At 40.5% G+C, this 17,626-nt stretch overlaps 1 protein-coding gene across 1 annotated transcript in view; it reads left to right on the forward strand.

Annotated features, from left to right (window-relative positions):
* The first annotated feature begins 2,291 nt into the window (after positions 1–2,291).
* The window catches only part of LOC138740075 (von Willebrand factor A domain-containing protein 3B-like), a 165,628-nt gene continuing 150,293 nt past the window's right edge, over positions 2,292–17,626 (forward strand). The window contains 8 exon segments of the mRNA XM_069892499.1: positions 2,292–2,455; positions 2,662–2,822; positions 5,291–5,409; positions 6,642–6,852; positions 8,869–9,155; positions 9,276–9,462; positions 10,514–10,632; positions 14,427–14,499. Coding sequence (XP_069748600.1) covers positions 2,403–2,455; positions 2,662–2,822; positions 5,291–5,409; positions 6,642–6,852; positions 8,869–9,155; positions 9,276–9,462; positions 10,514–10,632; positions 14,427–14,499 — 1,210 coding nt within the window. The 5' untranslated portion in view covers positions 2,292–2,402.

The raw sequence follows: 17,626 nt of genomic DNA on the forward strand, positions 1-17,626 counted from the left end.
AGGGAATTATGTATCTGTATTCTCAGATCCCTATGTTCTACTGCATGCCTCAGTGCCCTACCATTTACCGTGTATGTCCTTTCTTGGTTTTTCCTTCCAAAATGCAACACTTCAAACTTGTCTGCATTAAATTCCTTCTGCCATTTTTCAGGCCATGTTTCCTGCTGATCCAGATACCACTGCAAGCTTTGAAAACCTTCTTCACTGTCTATAATGCCTCCAATCTTTGTGTTATTTGTAAACTTGCTGATCCAATTGACCACATTATCATCCAGATCATTGATATAGATGACAAACAAACAATGGTCCCAGCACTGACCCCTGAAGCACACCACAAGTCACAGGCCTCCCCCATCTTTTTTGGCTCCATACAAGGGGACCAATTTTGTCCCTTGCTATCCTTTTGCTCTCAGTATTCCTGTAGAAACTCTTAGGATTTTCCTTCACGTTGTCTGCCAAAGCAACCTCATTTCTTCTTTTAGCCTCCTGATTTCTTTCTTGAGGGGTTTCTTGAATTTTTCTCCCCTCAAGTACCTCATTAGCTCCATATTGCCTATACCTGCTACTCACCTCTTTTTCTGAACCAGATCCCCAATATCCCTCAAAAAATATCCCTATGCCTGCTAACCTTGCCTTTAATCCAGACAGAATCATACAAACTCTGTACTCTCAAAGTTTTACCATTGCAGGTCCTCCACTTACCTCACACATCCTTGCCTAAAACCAACATCCCAATCCACACATTATAGATCCTTTCTCATTTCCTCAAAATTGGCCTTCCTCCAATTTAGACTCTCAACCCAAGGCCCTGATCTATCCTTCTCCATAATTAACATGAAGCTAATGAGATTATGACCAGTGGACCCAGAATCTTCTTCTACACATACTCCAGGTACAGTTTCACCAATGTTACGAGTCCCAAGGACCCCAAAACCCAGCAGCACGTGTATGTAATGTGTTTACGTTCAGGAAAGTTCTTTGATTCACAGTCCAATCTTACTTCTCAAAGTTTACCGATATCAGGCAATTTTTAAACTGTGCACAGATTTTAACATTTATGAATTTTCACCAAGCTTTGGTGCTTAAAGGTAAATGGTTACTGCTCAGGAAGGTTCTTGTTGGTTTCATAGAGAGATTTGTTGTCATTGGACACACACAAACTGATTCCCTCCGATTAGCCACTCCAGTGTCTTGTTAAAGAAACTTGCCCCATGATGGGTTTTCCAAATGATAACCTCTTCTTCCAGGTCACCACAGAGTTCCTCTTGATTCCCTTGTTTCAGGAGAAACTCTCTAGCCAGCCATTTCCTCTTGTAAGGACTACAAGGGTTTTCAATAGGCTGAACTCAGAACTCATCTTCAAAATGGGGGTTTTCCACAAGCTTGCCAGCTTGTTCTGATCCAGACCCAACTGCTGCTGCTGAACTGAATTCTTTCCCTCTCTCTTCCAAAGAATCACATTTTTTTTTCTCTCTGCTTGCAAAATCCCTCTTAGAACAGCAAACTGCAACCAGACAGATTGCTGGCACCGGAGTCAGTTTCTGCCTGGGCATCTGTTGCTTTAAAGACAATAGTCCATTTGTTCCACAGTATCAGTCCAATTAACACCTACTTGTTAAGTCTCTATAGGCAGTCTTCAAAGTTTCTGCAGTCACTGTGGACACGAAGTCCCTCTTTCCATTGCTGTTGCATTTTAAATGAAGTTTCTTTTGTGAACTGACCTATGCACTAAACCCCCACAATCTATCTCTTTTAAAAACATATTTATATATAATATAAAATATAATATAACTGTCACACCAAGATCTTGTATAATTATTCAAAGTTCAGATTTTATTGTCAGAGTACATACATGACATCACATACAGCCCTGAGATTCTTTCCCCTGCAGCCAAGGAGAATTTGTACTTGTGGGTAGTGCAAAGAATTCTACTCAAGTAAAGATAATATACTAAAGAGAGAGAGAAGTGCAGATAAACTGAACATGCAATGCAGAAAATAAACATTCACTAATGTAGACGTTCTTGTTCCAATACTCAAAATCCAATACACATACCTTTGAGATATCAAGATATTTTTGTACATCAACTCTCCCATATCTCACTCCCATTTAAATTATACTTTTGACTTTCTGTTTTTCATGCAAATATTTATGTGTCATGTATTTGCCAACTCACTGAAATTGTATGAGTCACCTTGTGTACATTCCTTTCGCAATTTGCATTGCCTTTCAGTCAAGTGCTGTTGTCGAACCTCGAGGTGTTACTTTTGTTTCTTTCATCCAGGTTGTTGATGTAGATGGCCAATAGCTGGAGCCTTGGTACTGATCTCTGCAGTGTCGACTAGTCGGCAGTTTAAGTCAATAGCTTGGGGTGGGGAATAAATACAAGACTTGGCAATGAATGCATCATTTGAGAAGGTTGTTGATGGAAATTGAATTGTGTTACGAATCAAGGTTAGCATTTATATTTTTTGTCATAAATTCGGAAAATAGGAGATTTTGAAACCAACATGTGCATGTCCCATATTATTTTTTAAAATTATAATGGTTGATGAGATTCAATTTGAGGAATGCACATAGCTTAAGAGAATTCCCTGATGTTATTATTTTAAGATTATAATGGGGGATTGTTTACATGCTTTTAATAATTTAAATCACAGGCAATTGAAAATGCAAAAAATCCATGGGAAAGGCTCCCATTCTGAACATGATGTGCATGCACTCCTTCCTTCATCCAAATGGCTTCAGCTTCATGGGATCAAGAGAAGCAGACTGACTCTGTCTCAAATTCTGTCACAGATTGGATTTAAGCACAGGGAAGGTAATGTTTACTTCAATGTATATAGAATGATACCAGTGCATTGTACTGAAGCTTAATTGTTAACCTGCCATATAATTTAAATGGCGCAACCACTGAGAGGTTGATGTGTTCAAGTTTATTGTCACATGCACCAAGATGAAGAGCTAGCATTTGTTTTGCAAGCAGACCAGCTACCCATCCCATACATAGTACATCAAGTAAGACACTGCAGAAGTGCACAGTTACAGATGTGTGAGCAAACGGAGCATAATTTTACTATCTTAATGTTCATTCAGGAGTCTGGAAAGAAACTGTCAGTGGTGCATGATCTCATACTTATGAATCATCCTCCTGATGAGAGGGGTTAAAGAGTGTTTGGCTGGGGCGGGAAGAACTTTTTAATATGCTAGCTGCTTTTCCAAGACAACAGGCATTATAGATAGGGTCACTGCAGGTGAGGGACATATGTATGATTGACTGAACCACATTCACAACCCTCTGCAATTTCTTGTGGTCTTGGGTGAGGCAGTGCCCATACCACATAGCGATGACGCATTTGTAGTCGTTGTTAAGGGATGTACATGACATGCTGAATGTTCTCTGGCTTCTGAGGAGATAGAGGCACTGGTGTGGTTTCTTGTCCATTGCATTGATGGGCATGGATCAGGACAAGTTACTGGAGATGTTTACCCCCAGGAAATTAAAGGTGTCTAGCCATCTCTACCTCAGCACTGTTGATGTGAACCAGGGAGGATAACTACCTTCTGTAGTCTGACTCATCATTACTTGAGATCCTGCCTGTGACGGTGGCGCCATCCACAAATTTATAGATGGAACGGTGTTTGACTACAGAGCCATGGATGTACAGGAAGTATAATAGGAGTCCGAGCACACAAGCTAGGCCCTAACGTTGAGAATAATAGAGGAAGTGGCGCTGTCGTGGATCCAATTGCAAAGGGAGGTGCTGAGACCAAGGCCATAGAGTTGGGGGGAATGAGTTTGGGACTGTTTTATAGAGGCAGAGCTATTGTCGATAAACAGTAGTCTGATTTGTACAATTATGATGTGGTTTCTGCCTTGAAAATAGTTCTCATCTAAGTTTTCTGTCTGGAGTTGTTCAAATGAACCGGAGCGGACTAGAAGTGCCGATATGGCCTGTTATCACACTGAAAGCTTTTATATGGTTGTATGGTTATATGGTGCTTATTCTTCATTCTAGGAATCAAAGAAGTTGATTTATTCCTTGGGAATAAGAAGATGGACCCTTAAATTGTGGGAAGTGGCAGGAGAGGGAGCAGCTGTACATTCAATTTATACTGAAAGCATTCAGAAAACAAAAGGGGAAAGAAAGCTGGAAATATGTGGCATGTCAGGCTGCATGCTTGCGAAGGGAGACTGGATTAACGTTTCACGTGAAGACCCTCCTTCAGAATCAAGAAGGGGACCTGCAACTTAGTGACCTTCCTTTATCCCTTTTCCAATTCCAATGGAGGGTTTTCCACCTGCAACATTAACACCTTTCCCTCCCGAAATTCCACCTGTCCCTGCTGAACATTTGCAGCCATTCCAATTTTTTGTTTTGGACTTACAGCATTTTCTGTTTTTATTTCTTGATTTTCATCTGAGTGTTTTACTGCCTTTAAGTGTGAGAGCATGGTAACAAGCCTTATTATTTTACCAGTCCATAGCTCAGTGATTCAAATGCTTGTCCAAAGGATCCTTAAATGTTGCGGGAGTATCTGCATTAGTTGTGTTCGGTAAACTAACAGTTCTATATATGCATTTTGTGGGTTTTTTCACATAAATTCCAAAGAGTGTATTTTTGTCTCAAACTTTGGACACGATTTGTGAATTCAGGAGGGGCGATTTTTCTGTTACCCAAACCGCCATAGCACAGAGGTACACTGTATCTCCATCAGGATCCCAGCAATCACCTGCTGTGTCTCCCATAGCAGCCTAGGAGCTCGTGACCCTTCAATGAGACCACTGCAGAGGATCAGATGCACTTTATGTCCATAAATTCTTTTTTTTTTAAATTTTGTTATGACATAGAAGGAGACCATTCAACCCATTGGGCCAATGTTGGTTCTTAATGCATTCCTATGAGTCCTATTGTGTTTCTTTCCTCCCCCCCCCCGACTTATTTCCCTGTAACCAATTCTCTCCCACACATCCATCAACTTCCTCCTGATTTCTTGCCATTCAACCACACGAAAGGAAATTTTTTCTGAAGCAAAGTGACCTACCAGCATAATGCTGGAATATGGGATGAAAACTGAGCACCCTGGAAAATCCACAGGGTCACAGGTACAACACCCAAATGTCACATGGACAGTGCCGAAGGTCACAATTGATCCTGGGTAATTGGAGCTGTCAGGCAGGAGCACCAGCACTGTGTCACTATGCCACTTTATGTCCGTGCTGCTAACCTGTCCAGAATTTTAAATTTAAATTAACTCTCTAAGTAACCTTGTTAATTTGTGTTACAGATTTTGACCGTAGGTTGCAAAAGTCCGTGTCTTCATGCTACGGTGAAGGATTGTTTTATCAGTACTTGAGAAAAGATGGCAGAATTTACAATGTAAGTGCAGGAATAACTAATCCAAAAGTAAGTTCTACTCTTGCTCTTATCCTTACTCGAACTGCTCCTACTCTTTTGTTCGGACGCTTGCCAGCATTTTCTCATGCTTTGAGGAAGGGCTCAAGCCCGAAACGTCGGTTCTGTATCTTTGCCATCGCTACATAAAGGGCACAGTTTAACCTGTTGAGCTTCTCCAGCATTTTGTGTTTTCACTTTAACCACGGGGGTCAACAGAATTTTGTGATTTACAGAAGTAAATTCTTATATTTTTCTGTATGATAAATAAAAATAGAGATCAATAGAAATAGCATCTGAAGGGAATAAAAAATGATTTAATTTTTAATTTAATTTAGACATCCAGCATAGTTACAGGCCCTTCCAACCCAATGAGCCTACGCCGCCCAAAAAAATACTTCAATTGACCTAACCCCAGTAGGTTTTGATGGGTGGGAAGAAACTGGAACACCAAGAGGAAACCCATGCTGACATGGGGAGAATGTACAAACTCATTACAGACAATGCCAGATTCAAACCCGGGTCGTTGGTGCTCACATAGCATTGCACACACCACCCCTCATTTCAGCTCAATGCTCTGTAGTCAGGGTTGGAAAATGATAGAGATATATCGAGAATCTGGTTGGTGGAACAATATTTGTGGGCTCTGGTCCAATAACTATGCTTTGTCTCCAACACGGCAGCTTTTTTATTTCAGATTTCCAACTGTCTTGCTATTGCAGCCCTGTTAAATGTATTTCTCTTCTTGCTTGATTTTTGATTGTAATTGAAGTGCAGTACTTTGCCTTCCTCTGCGAAGTTGCTTTCACTTCCTTCATATAATAATTATAAATAATCATAGTCTTTTTCCCAGGGTAGGGAAGTCTAAAACCAAAAGACATAGCATTGAGGTGGGAGGGAAAGACACAAAAACGATCTGAGGAACCTTATTCACAAAGAGGGTGGTGAGTAAACAGAACAAGATGCCAAAGGATGTGGTAGAGGGGGGGACAGTGGTAACATGTAAAGGGCACTTGGGTTTGTGGATGGGAAGGCTTACAGAGATGTGGGCCAAATGCAGGAAAATAGGCATGGACAAGTTGGGCCAAAGGGTTTGTTTCTGCACTGTAGAACTGTCTCTAACTCGCATCTAATTGGTGATTTTTGACAAAAGAGATTTGAGTAAAACACAGAAGTCGCAGACACTGTGATTGAAGTAAAAACACCATGCTGGAGCCCTGCAAAAAGTAGTGTACACAGTTCAGGACATCACGGATAAAGCCCTCTCCATCAGTGAGAACATCTATAGGGAACACTGCTGTCAGAGAGCAGCAACAGTCATCAAGGACCTACACCATCCAGCACCCACTCTGTTCTCACAGCGACCATCAGTAAAGAAAGAATACTGTAGGTGCCACAAGATTCACACCACCAGGTTCAGGAATAGCTGCTACCGCTCCACCATCAGACTCCTCAGTAACAAACTCAATCAGGGACTCATTCCAGGACTTTCACTTGCAATTTATTGATTTTTTTTTCTCTCTTTTCTGTATATTGCACAGTTAATTTGTTTACATTTCTTTATTGGTTTACATGCATACATTGAGTCCATTTTTTTCTCTTGCTCAACTAATAAGTGGTAATTGTTCCTTGCCTTTAGAATAAAAAGATTCAGGATTGTATGTTATGTCATGTATGCAGTCTGACAATAATTCTGAATAAATCTGAACTCAGCAGGTCAAACAGTGTCCGTTATATAACAAAGCTAAAGATACATAACTAATGTTTTGGGCTTGAGCCCTTCATCAAGGTATGAGCAAAATGTAGGCAGATTTGAATTGGCTGCTGGCATGGACAGTTTTATCTAGACATCTTGGTTTGTGACAAACTCTGCAAAGGAGGGAGTGCAAATTGCCATTGGTAGCAGTAGCTCAAGTTGGGTTAGTAGAGATCAGTGGACCAACGCCACGGTGGGGAACACAAGTAGCAGTTCCACCTTTGATGTGGAGGGCTTAGATCTCTTGTTGCAGGAGGTACATAAAAAGGGAATAATGTATAGATGCCAGGTGCAACGTACAATGGTGAAAGGAATTTCAACATCAACACCCCTTTCTTTAATATCTGGCTGAAAGGGGACACATGTCTTCACATCAGGAGCAAAGTGAAGCTAAATGTCCACCTTCTGCACCAGTTCTTTGTAGGGCCCAAGAGTAGTAACACCAGATTAGTTGGGAACCTTTTATAATCTTGGACCCACTGCATATTGTGCAAAACTTGTTCCATTTTTTAGATGCCTTCTAATATGCCAAAATTCAATGGCATACCAGCAGCTACTTTCAGATAGATATTGCGGTTTTAGGGTCAAGGTGCTCTTGCAATCTGTGGGCTTATCAATTTAAACAACAGTCCTGTATATCAGAAGGTCATCTTTCTATATTCTTTCACTTAAAGCAGTGGTTCCAAACCTTTTTCTTTCCACTCACATACCACTTTAAGTATTCCCTATGCCATAGATGCTTTGTGATTAGTAAGGGATTGCTTAAGGTGGATTGTGGGTGGAAAGAAATAGTTTGAAAACCACTGTTTTAATTGCACCTAATTGACTCGTTATGTGCACGGTTTCATAACTCCAAAGGAAATAGGACAATATGAACTTTTCTTAAGAAAAATATTTCAGTAACAATTGGGTCTAGAGCAGTGATTCGCAACCTTCCCTTCCCACTCACATGCCACCTTAAGCAATCCCTTACTAATCACAGAGCACTTATAGGATAGTGGTATGTGAGTGGAAAAATAAAGGTTGAGAACCACTGATTTAAAGGCATTATAACTATTTTCTTAACTTAATGAGGAATACCACTGCATCCAACATTGTTACAATTGTCAGATGCCAACTACACATTTTATATTTTGAGAGTGCTTTATGACATAGAAGGAGACTCTTTGGGTCATTGAGTCTATGTTGACCCACAGATCAGTCCCATTAATTTCATTTCTTCAGTTATTTCTCTATAAGTCCACCCACCTATATTCAGGGGAAGTTATATAAGTTAAATAACTTAGCAGTGCATCTATGGGAGGTTGGAAGAAACTGGAGCACTGGGGAAACCTATATAGTTACAGGGAGGAATAGCAAACTTCACACAAACAGCACCAAAGGTCGAGTTTGGACCTGGTCACTGAGTTTTATGGAAGCAGCACTGCCTGCTGCATAAACCACTAGATGCATTAATTGACTAAAGACCTGTCCCATTCACAAGGAGAAGGATGATAAAGAACACTAATGTGTAGATCGATTATGGTGAAATCTTTTGGGATGTTGGTCATGGGCAGAATTAACAAATACCGAAGTAAAGATCTGGACCCACTGCAATTCACTTACCACCACAATTGCTCCACAGCAGATGCAATATCATTGGATCTCCAGTCAACCCTGAATCACCTAGACAACAGCAAAGGTGTTCAAATGGCATCCATAAATTTGCCGATGAGATCATGGTCGTCAGCAGAATTACAATGAGGAAGTGTACAGGAGGGAGAGAGATCAACTAGTTGAGTGGTGTCACACCAACAACCTTGCACTCAATGTTAGCAAACCCAAGGAGATGATTGTGGACTTCAGGAGGAAATCAGAAGAACACAAACCAATCCTCATTGAGAGTTCAGCAGGAGGGAGGGTCAAGACCTTCAAATTCTTGGTTGTTAACATTTCTGAGGTTCTGACCTGGGACCTCCTCGTTGACGCAATCACGAAGAAGGCTTTTCAGTTGCTACACCTCGTGAAGAGTTTGAGGAGATTTGATGAGTCACCAAAGAGTCTCGAAAACTTCTACAGGTGTTCTATGGAGAGCATTCTGTCTGGTTGCATCACTTCCTGATATGAATGTGCCAATGCTCAGGACAGGAAAAATCTCCGGAGAGCTGATAACTCAGCCAGTGATATCACGGACACCAGTCTTCACTCCAATGAGCACATCTCCAAGAGGCGGTCTCTTAAGAAAGCAGCCTCTATCCTCAAGGAACCCCACCAGCTAGCCCATGCTCTCTTCACACTGCTACCATTGGGAATGAGCCTGAAGACGAGTGGTACAAGGACAACTATTTCCCTCTGCCATCAAATTTCTAAATGGACAATGAACCACAGACACTACCTCACTTTCTCGCACAATTTATTTTAGAAATGTAATTTATTGCGATGTTTGCACTGTAGTGCTACCGCAAAGCAAAAAATTTTGTGACATGTTCATGACAATAAATTTTGATTTGTTCTCAATGGATATCACTTGTAATGTTTAGTATCTGAAGAAAATCAATCAAACCACTGTAAAATGTTACTTTATATACAGACCTAGCCGTAAGTAATGGACAATGTTGAAAACAGGTGACCTATTTTGGAGCCTATCTGGGAATCCTGGTCTTGATGCCTACTTTATACTTTGGTGTTCCTTTAGTACATTTGCTCATTGGTACTTATAGAAGTATTCATTCTGCTTTATTTACAAGTTGCCTGATCTTTCCCATCTGTCAAGGTAATTCAATTTTTTTTTGGCTATTGTTGCAGGTCTTTTTTTGTAAATCAGAAATGTGATCCAAAAGCAACATTTATTTTCTTGGAAGGAATAATGCACCATGTGGCAGAAAACTGCATGTTTTGTACTCATTGTGGTTGGATATTGGATATTGGTTAGAACAGAGAACAGTACCGCATAGTACAGGCCCTTCGGCCCTTGATGTTGTACCAACCCTTATATTCCCTCCAAAAAAGTTCTAAACCCACCCTACTCCACAACCTCTATTTTCCTTTTATCCATGTGCCTGTCTAAGAGTCTCTTAAATGCCCCAACATTTCAGCCTCCACCACCATCCTCAGCAAGGCATTCCAGGTACCCACAACCCTCTATGTAAAAAAAAACTTACCTCTGATGTCTCCCCTAAACTTCCCTCCCTTCACTTTGTACATATGTCCCCTGGTGTTTACTGATCCTGCCCTGGGAAACAGGTGCTGGCTCTTCACCCTATCTATGTCTCTCATAATCTTGAAGACCTCTAGCATAGTTTCCTCTCATCCTTCTATGCTCCAAAATGAAAAGTCCCACCTCTGTTAACCTTGCCTCATAAGACTTGTTTCCCAATCCAGGCAGCATCCTGGTAAATCTCCTCTACACCCTCTCCAAACGTACACATCCTTCCCACAATGAGGTGATCAGAACTGAACACAATACTCTAAATGTCGTCACACCAAAGATTCGTAGAGTTGTAACATGATCTCCCTTCTCCTGAATTCAAACCGCCAATATGAAGCCCAGCATCCCAACTGTCCTATCAACCTGTGTGGTGACCTTGAGGGATGTATGGATTTGCTCCCCAAGGTCCCTCTGTTCATCCACTTGCTTAAGTAACTGATCATTAACCCTCTACTCGGCCTTCTAGTTAGTCCTTCCAAAATGCATCACCTCATACTTATCTGGATTGAAATCCATCTGTTACTTTTCTACCCAAACTCTGCATCCTGTCTATATCCTCTTGAAACCTTCGACAACCCTCAGCTTGATCTACAACTGCTCCAACCTTCATGGCATCCGCAGACTTACCCATCCTTCTGCTTCTTTGACTGATTTTTTTCCTCCCTTTTTCCCCTCTGTACCTTCTTCATCTTTACATCGTGGTATGTGTTTTCATTTGACGGAATTATACAGTTTACAAAATTGTTACTATTGGCCAGTTGCCCCAATAATTACAAGGACAAAGACTGAGGGGAACAATAGGCTTTATTGTACATAAGACTTGAGCTGGCCCAGATCCAAGCCAGGGAAGGGAGAGATGGCTCGACCTTTATGGCCTGGGTCACAGGGGAGGAGCCTTAACCGGCCAATGAGTACATACAATCCATACCATTACATGGCCATAATACTGCCTAACTAACAACAGCTTCTGGAGAATGTGCATTCATAGTTAAGCATGTAAAGAAAATGGAAAAGTTACTGGTAGTGATTCCCTGTTTTCTATGAGTAATTTAAATTATTTTGGACATGTTATCATTTTTAAAATTAATTAAAAAAACATTAGTTATGTAGCACTGTTACAGGCCAATTCGGCCCTATGAGACCGTGCCGTCCAATTTACATCCCAATTTTGAATGGTGGGAGGAAACCGGAGCCCCCGGAGAAAACCCACGCAGACATGGGGAGAATGTACGAACTCATTACAGACAACGCGGGATTCGAACCCAGGTCTGGTCCTGATCGCTGGTGCTGTAAAGGCGTTGCACTAACCACTATGCCAACTGTGTCGTCCAAAGAGGTTTTACAAGAGATATAAAATCTTTTCTTCCATCTCTTTACACCAAGACATAATTGCAGTTTAACAATCTCTCTTGCCTGAAAAAAAATTGTGAGGTCTATAATTTCCAAGATAACGTTCAGAACATGATACACCTTGGATAATTTTTGTTTAGTTTTAAAATGCTTGCAATATTTTAGCTCCTGCTTCAATTTTGCTTCTGCAGCCAGTCTTTATTTTGTGGTTTGCAACTTCTGAGAATTTTTGAATGCGATTGGTTGCTGGCCATCTAACAGTTGCTTGGAGTTAAACAAGAAAGTCTGTCGATGCTGGGGTCAGGCGCAATACACAAAAGTGCTTGAGAAACTCAACAGGTATCTGTAGGGAGCAAAAACTAACCAGCGTTTCGGGCCTGAGCCTGACGAGGGGCTCAGACTGAACCATTGGTTAGCTTTTACCTCCTATGGATGTTGCGTTATCTGTTGAGTATCTCCAGCACTTTTGTGTGATCGGGTTAAACAGGAGAGTGCAGACGTAGGGGTTGTAGTATAATGCACAAAAGCGTCATGTGGCATCTATAGGAAGTAAAGGGTGACCAATGTTTTGGGCCTGATCCTATCATCATGAGCAAAAATCAGACGGGTGCCTGAATTAAAAAAAATAGTGGGGGGGGGAAGGGGGGTGGGGGAGAAGGGGGAACGGGCAGGGGAAGAAGCACAGACTGACAGACAAGAAGCCATTGGTGGATACAGGTGGGAGGACAGAAGAGTAAAAAAGCTGAGAAGTTGTTGGGGGAGAGGATAGCTCTCTGAATGGTAAGCGTTATGTCTCTGTGTTACTTGGGAGGCTTCTTAAATAACTTAGATTCAAATAACAAAAGAGACTTTACTTATTTTCTGTAATTTTAGTTAATATTTGGTTTAGATCTTCCCAAAATTTTTCTACTTTCTCACATGTCCAGATTGCATGAATTGTTGTTCCCATTTCTTTTTTACATCGAAAACATCTATCAGATACTGTTGGGTCCCATTTATTTAACTTTTGAGGTGTAATGTTTAGCCTGTGTATCCAGTTAAATTGTATCATACGTAACCTCGTATTTATTGTATTTCTCATCGTTCCAGAACATAACTTCTCCCATGTTTCCTTTTTTATCTTTATATTTAAATCTTGTTCCCATTTTTGTTTAGTTTTACCATTTGTTTCCTCATTCTCCTTTTCTTGCAGTTTAATATACATATTTGTTATAAATCTTTTGATTATCATTGTATCTGTAATCACATATTCAAAGTTACTTCCCTCTGGTAACCTCAGACTGCTTCCTAATTTGTTCTTCAAGTAGGATCTCAATTGGTAATATGCCAGCACTGTATCTTGAGTTATATTGTATTTATCTTTCATTTGTTCAAAGGATAATAATCTATTTCCTAAAAAACAACTTTCTATTCTTTTGATCCCTTTTTTCTCCCATTCTCTAAAGGAAAGGTTATCTATTGTAAAAGGGAGTAACTTATTTTGCGTCAATATTAGTTTTGGTAATTGATAATTTGTTTTATTTCTTTCTACACGAACCTTCTTCCAAATACTGAGTAGATGATATAATACTGGAGAACTTCTATGTTGTACCAATTTTTCATCCCATTTATATAATATGTGTTCAGGTATCTTTTCCCCTATTTTATCTAATTCTAATCTAGTCCAATCTGGCTTTTCCCTTGTTTGATAAAAATCTGATAGGTATCTTAATTGTGCAGCTCTATAATAATTTTTAAAGTTTGGCAGTTGTAAGCCTCCTTGTTTATACCATTCTGTTAATTTATCTAGTGCTATCCTCGGTTTCCCCCCTTTCCATAAAAATTTCTTTATTATTTTCTTTAACTCCTTGAAGAATTTCTCTGTCAAGTGTATTGGCAATGCCTGAAATAGGTATAATATCCTTGGAAAAATGTTCATTTTAATACAGTTTATCCTTCCTATTAGTGTTAGTGGTAAATCTTTCCAATGCTCTAAATCGTCCTGTAATTTTTTCATTAGTGGATAATAATTGAGTTTATATAGTTGGCCGAGATTTTTATTTATTTGTATACCTAGGTATCTTATTGCTTGCATTTGGCATCTGAATGGTGATTCCTTCTTAAATTTTGAGAAATCCGCATTATTCATAGGCATTGCTACACTTTTATTTACGTTAACCTCATCCGGTGAGCAAAGGCTTGCTTCTTCAATTGTTTTGTAGAATTGTGCAGTAGGGAAACAGGCCCTTTGGCCCATTGAGCACCTACTTTTACTCTAATCCTATGACAAACCATTTTATTCTTATTAACCCTCCACCTTGATCTATCCATGACTTGGTCTGTACCACAGCTCCAGGCTGGGTTATCTTGGAGCTCCCCAACAATGCTGGTTGACTGTCTTACTCTCTTGTATCCACTGTTTCCATCTCTTCTTTATCTACTCCTATACTCAATTATTTTATTTCCCTCTCTCTAAGTTTTCTTTCCCTCTCACCTCACCAATGGTCTCTCCCTCTACCAGTCTCGCCACCTCTCACACCATAGGTCCTATACCTTATTGCCTCTGGCCCCTTCCCCAGTTTCTTTCCCCCTTTACACAGGTCATTTCACCCCTTCGCTCTAGTGTTGATAAAGGGTCCAGACCCATCTCATTTTTGGACCACAGAAGCTGACTGACCTGCTGAGTTTCTCCAGTAATTCTTTTTCTCCTCAAGTTTCCAGCATCCACAGCTTTTGCGTTTCTCTGTCTTTTAAAAGGCATTTGCCACTGATGTGACAGGCGAGTTTAGAGTTAGTGACCAGTGGGTGATGTCAGGTGAAAGTCTTCTTGGTACAGGATCTTCTGGTGTGTGACGCAACCACAGGATGTCTCAGCATTATGTTTTGGCTTTAATATTCTAGTCTTCTCAAATGAAGGCTAACCTTATATACACACTTTCCTTACTACTGACTCAAGCTGCAAGTTAACTTTGGGGAATCCTGGACTGGAACTCCCAAGTCGTGTTCAACCTCCACTGTCTGAATCTTTCCACATTTAGAAAATGACCTACTTCCTTATTCCTATAGGTCTATGGGGGAAAATGGGGCAATTTGAGAGGTATCACAGGAATGATGGGCAGAATGGGCATAAGTGGATAGTTAGTATATTACAACATCTTTACTAAGATTACACGAGCAGCATGGAGTTCAGCCCTCTGCACCACAGATTCGGAAATGTGTTCGGATCTTGTAGACAGCATAACATTGATGCTCAACTCGAAGAGTTAAGTTAAAAAAGGGGAACGATGCAATCAACATTGTATTTGCTGGAATTTAACTAAACTTTTCAAGGGAAACTGATGGAAACTCTCCCCACTGGTAGGGAACTGCAAGATGAGGTGACATGGTCTGACATTCAGAGCCAGTCATTTCTCAAGTTAAAATAAGGAATCAGCTCAGCAGGCAAAGAGCAGTGGAAGCTTTGAAATCTCTCCCGCAAACAACAGCTGATAGTCAACAAAAAGCTGTTCATTTTAAACCTGAGATTGATCATTTTTGTTCACTAAAATATCAAGAGGTATAAGATGAATAACATGGAGTTGGACCACAAATCAACCAGTGATTTGATTGAATGTTTTAAAAAGATGTGAGCTTTCTGGGATCACATTTTTGTGTGCACTCCATGGTGAGGAACAGAGTTCATGGTTTCATAAGATGAGAGTTATGAGTTTTCTAGACCGAAAATCAAAGCACAGCACATGACACACCTTTAAATCTGAGTTTAAGGACACAGAGTTTGTCTGTGTCCCTGGGACCGTCCAGTGGGTGAAACAGCAAAATAGGTAAGTCAAAATGAGAGACAAATACATTGTAACTGAACTTATTAGTCAACTTGTTCAAAACAATGCAGCTAATTTTGCCCTGTGTCTAGTAAATAGATGTGAAAAACTGAGCGGGTGAAGTCATTTTTTTTTTCTTGTATTGATTTTATGTCATTTTCCAATATAGCAACTCATTTCACTCTCTGAATTTACAACATGCTTGGACTCTATTGCTAAATTTCTAAATACTCATTTTTTAAAATGGCTTCTGGGCCGATCAATACAGGAATATACTCAAAATGATCTGGCACATAAAGCCGAGAGGTAGCATCTGAATTTAACTTGTTCCACTGACCCGCATCCATTAGCCTGAGTGGCAGTACGGAATTAGGCTGCCAATCACCTTGATAAGCTCCACTGTTGGTTATTATTGGTGTAAAACAAAAAAAAACTTTGGATGAAAAGCTCTGTAGTATCTTAGAATGGCTCTTAAAAATCAACAGGCACAGAATGGCAAACTGATTGCAAATTAGGGGCCAATTTTCAAACTGGTGCATTAATAAATTGATAATATTGTCTATATTATAAATGTAGTATATATGAACGTGGAGAGGTCTTGTACATAGGATTTGTGCAGGCTAGATGCTCAGCTGAATAATGAAAAAAACACAGTGGTCAGTTGTGCAGCAGGACTGGTACTAGTGCCGTGGTAGTGATCCCTGATTATTGTTATCTTGCTTGAAGTTGACAGAAAATTGGGGATTTCCACGCAAGCCTAATGTAATGTGCAAATCACTACGTTGCTTTCTGGATGTATCCCTGAAAGTTGCACTGTTTGCCATCTTCAGTGCATTCAAGAGAACTCGTGGGTCAAGAGTTTAGAATTTACAGCACGGTACAGGCCCTTCAGCCCACGATGTTGTGCCAACCCATACATACCCACCAAAATAAAAACCTAAACCCTCCCGACTTCACAACCCTTTACTTTTCTTTCATCGATGTGCCTGCCTAAGAGTCTCTTAAATGCCCCTATTGTTGCAATCTCCACCACCGTCCCTGATAACTCTCTCCACTAACTCTCTTTCAATCTCCACCAACTTTCTTTGCTTAAAATAAACTTTCCTCCCTTCACCTTATACAGATGTCCTTTGGTGTTTGCAATCCACACCCCAGGAAAAAGGTGCCAACTCCCTACCTTATCTAAGCCTATCTATTGTCATCTCCCATCCTTCTTTGCTCTAAAGAGAAAGGCCCTAGCTCTGCTAACCTTGCCTCATAAGAGATACTTTCCAATCCAGCCCACATCCTGGTAAATCTCCTCTGCACCCTCTCCATAGCTTCCACATCTTTCCTGTAATGAGGTGAACAGAACCAAACACAATAAGTGTGGTCCCGCCAGGGGTTTGTAGAGGTGAAAAATTTAAGCTGCAGTTAGGTCCTGACAAGCAGAAGCTAAGGTGAAAGGACTCAGTTGTAAGAGTCATACATTGCTGGCTCGAGGAAACAGATGACATTTTCCCCCCACCCCCCCCTCCATCACAGAGAAATTAGCAAGTATGTGATGGACTGCATTTCAAAGAGGACTATGCTTTCCCCACCCAAAAACCATCGCTGAATGAAGATGCTCACTGACCTCTGAAGTCGAACTCTGAGGTATTCAACTCAGTGACCACCTCCTGTTACGAGAAGGCTAGGAATGACTTCCACAAGGCCATTATCAAGTCAAATCAAGTTTATCATCACTGAATTGCACAAGTGTAACCTGAAGAAATAGTGTTCTCTGCTTGGTGCAAAACACCCAGACACACAACCAGACATAACACACACACAGTCAAACAATACATGCACAGGATTTATATATGAAAATAAATAAATAAACAAACATAGTTTTGTTAATAGGAGCATCTTTACAAATGCCAGTAGGCAGGATCAAACCAATTTTGTGTCCTAGAACAGCACAGAAAACAGGCCATTCTAGATTGTGCCGAAACACCATTCCTCTAGACCCACTGACCTGCACCCATTCCATAACCATCCAGACCTCTCCCATCCATGTATCTAACCAATTTATTCTTAAAACTTGAGTATGAGCCTGCATTTACCACATCAGATGGCAGCTTGTCCTAAACTCACACCACTCTCTGAGTGAAGAAGTTA

Source organism: Narcine bancroftii, chromosome 7 (assembly GCF_036971445.1).
Source record: "Narcine bancroftii isolate sNarBan1 chromosome 7, sNarBan1.hap1, whole genome shotgun sequence".
In the NCBI taxonomy this organism is placed as follows: Eukaryota; Metazoa; Chordata; class Chondrichthyes; order Torpediniformes; family Narcinidae; genus Narcine; species Narcine bancroftii.